Below are 4,477 nucleotides of genomic sequence, written 5' to 3' on the forward strand. Positions count from 1 at the left end.
AGTTCAACTAGCAAAGAACTGCACTTAGCAATTCAACACACACAATCAGTCCAAGAATCTTCATAAAGACATAATTACATTCCAGCCTCTGTTTAAAATTATGGAAACTACACCCAGTCATCACACCTAAATGTGAATTCATGGATTTTAAAGCCTAATTCTGTGCTATTTTTAAAAAGAAACAAAACTCTTGCCTTTTGTTGTAAACTGGGTCTCAAACGTATTTCTCCACAGCAATACAGAGCATTAAAACATATGTTTTATAAATAAAGTACTTTTATTAGACTAGTACATGGGTTATTTTAAATCAAGAATTAAAATACAGTTGGTATTAAACTATTGTTTCAGTTCATTTCACTAAAGTCAAAGTTACTGTAAATTACTCAGGAGGTAATATTTATCTGGAAAAATTTTTTTTTTAAAAAATATAAGTAGACTTTCTTTTTCCTCTTTTTATTAAGCATGTTTTGGCTATATAATTTAAACTAGACAACTTAGCTAATAGAGCATAATACTAAGCAAAACCAGAACTTAACTGGAACTGTTAAGAAACTCTTTTACTGATCTGTTCCTGCTTCTGATGTGAAAATTATCCCACCACTATATTTATGCTTTCATTTCATTAAATACAATTATTTTTCATTGTGCTCTCTGAAAGAGCTCCATCCAAGAAAAACAGAGATACTCCAGATACCTAATCCAGCTTATTGGGCTGCTTCTAAGAAGACTCCTAGAGAAAACTATTGTCTCTTCTTGTTTTATAGAAGCATCATAACACTCTTTACCTACTTGGACACCAGCCACATCCTGGTACAGTACTCAGAAATGGATAAACATACTCGGGTGTGGCCTCTACAGACCACATGGTCACCTGAGCATTCAGTTACAGTGGTTTTCCATAGAGTCGGAAATGTAAGAAAACAGCTGGCCACAGCAAAACAAAGAACAGTCTCTTCTAAAACAAGAGACCCTTTATACAATAAACAGGCTCAGTGTGCCACTTCAGAATGATGCAGTGGCAAGACAATATAAGCCTCAACTTAGATTAAAAAATGGTAACCTGGTGTATATATATCTTTCGAGCCCACAGATAGACTTGCAAATTATTTCAATTTGCTGTTCTAAATATCAGCTGTATCAGAAACCTCATTCTGGCCTAAGTTCTACTATCTTGCTGCTGTGCAAACAAGGCAAAGTTAGTTATCCTTCAGCTCCTTTGGGATGCTGTTACAAGCAATGTTGTTGCTTTTGTTTCAGATAGTATGGTTACATTACTTCAGGGATCGTGTAACCCTTTGGATACATTTCTATTTTTACATGGTATCTCTCATAGGCTCAATGACAATAATTTTTCTGTCAATCCTCAGTTGAAAGAAATCTTATTATCACAGCAATGCTTTGCTCATCACCTAAACCAGTGGCTGTTTTCATGCTCCTCAAATGCAAAATAAAATTTTAACTTAGGCCTCTTCCTTCAGTAAGAAAGGTGTGTCAAGTCAGTCCCACTGAGTCTTGTTATTGTACCACTGTAATGAGATCATTTTCAGCATGTGCCCCCCATTTCCTCAGAGGAATAAGCGGGGCCTGTCTCTGTGCTCTTCATTGATCCTGATGTCTGAACAGTCTTGGCTAGATAAGGTGAAGAACCTGGACTGCTTTACCTTTTTTACAATTGGATGAAAGGGGTTCCAGCTTTAATAAGTATTTCCTTTTCTTCCCCTCCCCCCCCACTGTAGGAGCAATATAAGTTGATGCAACTTAAACTCCTTGTCAAATAATTTAACCCAGACCAGTAACACCCTCATGATGTAACATCCCATCCTGATGACTCTGTCATTCTGTGAAAGACTTAACTGCATTAACTTAAATTCATGTCAAGTTAAAAGGAGGAACCTCTCTCATACAGGATTTCTTCTGCACATCCATTTCATGGAAGGTTTCTGTACTTTTTGCTGATCTTTTATTGCTGCCCATATGCCAGATATTCTTCTGCCAGCATCCAAATATATTTGTTCTCAAAAGATTTAACATGGATTTATTTTAAAATATAAACTTTGATTGTTCATATATAGTCTGATATTTATCGCAATGTATATATAGCAAACAGGGCTGAAAAACACAGATTTTCCAACAAGTGTTTACATTTCCATTTAATATGAGAATACTTTCCCGTTATATAGTAAGAATATGAAGTACAGAAAAAAACAAATTAATATAATGATCTGGGAAAGAGAAATGTTACTGTTTTAGAGAGACATCTCCTGCATCTAGAGGAAATATCACACATACCTTATGAAGTTGTACACAGTACTGTAATATATATGACATAATTTTCCAATTTCTTGGAAGAGAGTCATGAAAGCCATTTATAAACAACTAGCTCGTATTTTCTCCAGAATAAATCACACGAATTACATGTAGAAACTGGAGTAAGGAGGGATTATATAGCAGTGCCATTAAAACAGTCCAAAAAAAGCACTGATCCTACAGTTGAATCTGAGTAGTCATACACCTGAGCAAGACCAAGAACAGTTTCTCCAAAAAGTCTGATCAAAATTCATTAATAAAATCAGACAGAACAATAATATTAGCATTTGAAGAGTATGACAGTACAGTAAGATCATTGAAAATATCCCTGTTTTATCAATTACATTCCAACAAAAATCATAATCTGAATCACAAGGATACTGCATAGCTGCATAAGCACCAAGATAATATAAAGTAAAAGCTTATCCGTCAAGTCCCTCTGATAAAAGGTCCCCTATAAAAATGCCAATTTTTAATGTACATTTAAGTACTTATGGTAAGAGGTACTGATTCCATAAACGAAAAGTCACTGCAAAGTCTGAAAAAAAATCTAAAACTTGAAAAAAAATCAAAAGTAGAGCATTTTCTAATGGTCTGAGAAACAGCAAAATTCACTCCAGTTCCTGAGATAAATTGCAGATCAATTGTGAAAATTTACCAGATTGTACCGCACTCTCTTTCCCACCTTCTCTTACACACTGCACACAAGGTCGGCACTGAAGCATCTACTAAACTCACAAGTCAGCAAAGCATGTGAAAGCTCAAAACATTCACATTTCCTTTTCCATTATAAAAACAAGAGACTGGCAACTTAGGTGAGAGACAGATAGACTTTTACCACAGTCTGTCAAAATAATTTCCAGGCAGAGGCAGTTGTTTTAAACTAACTGCACTTACATCTTTTAAAACTAATATAATTTTGTGTTTCTATCCTGTTTTCACTGACAACTGTGCTCTTATTCATGCATCTGCTGTTTAAAAGAGCATTCCGTACATGAGTTCAAACTCCTGGGGTCAAATTTTTTAAAAGAGCATGTGTCACCTAACAGCTCAGCAGGTCTCTGTATGCTGGAACCATCAATGTGCTTCATTGCTACTAGCCATATGGTCAGTTCCTAACTTAGCATTAATGTTGTGCTCCATCTTCTGTAAAACTGCTGGAAGATCCAGAACAGAAGAAATAACATAATGAGGTACTGGGGAGGTATCTACCGGGGTGGTCATTGCTTTGTTTAACCAGACCGTTGCTTTCAAGCCAGCATTCAGGCCTCCTTGAATATCTGTATCTAGAGAGTCACCAACCATCACACACTCTGCGGGCTGCACCCCCAGGAGATCGCAGCAGTAATGAAATATGGATGGCGCCGGTTTCTCTTCTTTCTGCTCTCCCCCTACAACGATAGCATCGAAGTAGGGCTGGCAGGCGCACGCCTCGATCTTCTCCCTCTGCGTCTGCCTGTCGCCGTTCGTGAGGAGCAGCAGGCGAACCCTCTTCCGCAGCTCCGTGAGCATCTCCCGCGTGTCCTCGGCCAGCGTCAGGTGCTGCAGCCGCGTCGTCTTCCACAGGTAATAGCACTCGGCCGCCAGGTCGCGGTTCGCCTCCCCCCCGATGGTCTCCTGGATCGCCTCCTCCCAGTGCGAGATCCGCAGGTCGGTGATGCACATCTTGGCAGGATCGTGGCACTCCTTGAGAAGTTTGGCCTGGACCTTGTCGCAGATGGCGCGTGCCTCTTCCTCCCCGTAGTGGTGCTTGGACTGCAGGGCGCTGATCACCTGCAAGGGACACGGGGTCGCGCGTCAGGGCGCTGCGGGGGCGCGCGGCGCGCTCCCGGGAGCGGCCCCCAGCTGCATGTGGGCAGGGGAGGGGAGCGCGACACTCGCGGCCCCGCGGCCACCGGGCCGGGAAGGCCGGTGGCCGCGGACCTAGCGCCGGGAAGGGGACAGGGACAGTACCTCCTCGATGGCGCGGCGCCCGGCCGCCGCCGTGTCCACCAGAGTGTTGTCCAGGTCGAAGAACACCGCCTTGACGCCGGGCAGCCCCATGGCGCCGCCTCCCGCGAGAGCCGCCCCGCTGGAACAGCGAAAGGGAGCGCCCCGAGCCGACGGCACAGCCGCCCGTGCCGGGCACAGCGCGGCGGGGCCGCCCGGGGCCTCCTGGACCCGCCCGGGG

At 42.3% G+C, this 4,477-nt stretch overlaps 1 protein-coding gene across 1 annotated transcript; it reads right to left on the reverse strand.

The window, feature by feature from the left end:
* Nucleotides 1–423: 423 nt before the first annotated feature.
* Nucleotides 424–4,467, reverse strand: NANP (N-acetylneuraminic acid phosphatase). The gene is made up of 2 exons (XM_032681746.1): nt 4,261–4,467; nt 424–4,080 (listed from the first exon to the last, which is right to left on the reverse strand). The coding sequence occupies exons 1-2, from the start codon at nt 4,348–4,350 to the stop codon at nt 3,385–3,387; spliced, it is 786 nt and encodes a 261-aa protein (XP_032537637.1). The 5' UTR covers nt 4,351–4,467; the 3' UTR covers nt 424–3,384.
* Between the last annotated feature and the right edge of the window lie 10 nt (nt 4,468–4,477).

The sequence above is a fragment of the Chiroxiphia lanceolata genome, chromosome 3 (genome assembly GCF_009829145.1).
Source record: "Chiroxiphia lanceolata isolate bChiLan1 chromosome 3, bChiLan1.pri, whole genome shotgun sequence".
Taxonomy (NCBI): domain Eukaryota; kingdom Metazoa; phylum Chordata; class Aves; order Passeriformes; family Pipridae; genus Chiroxiphia; species Chiroxiphia lanceolata.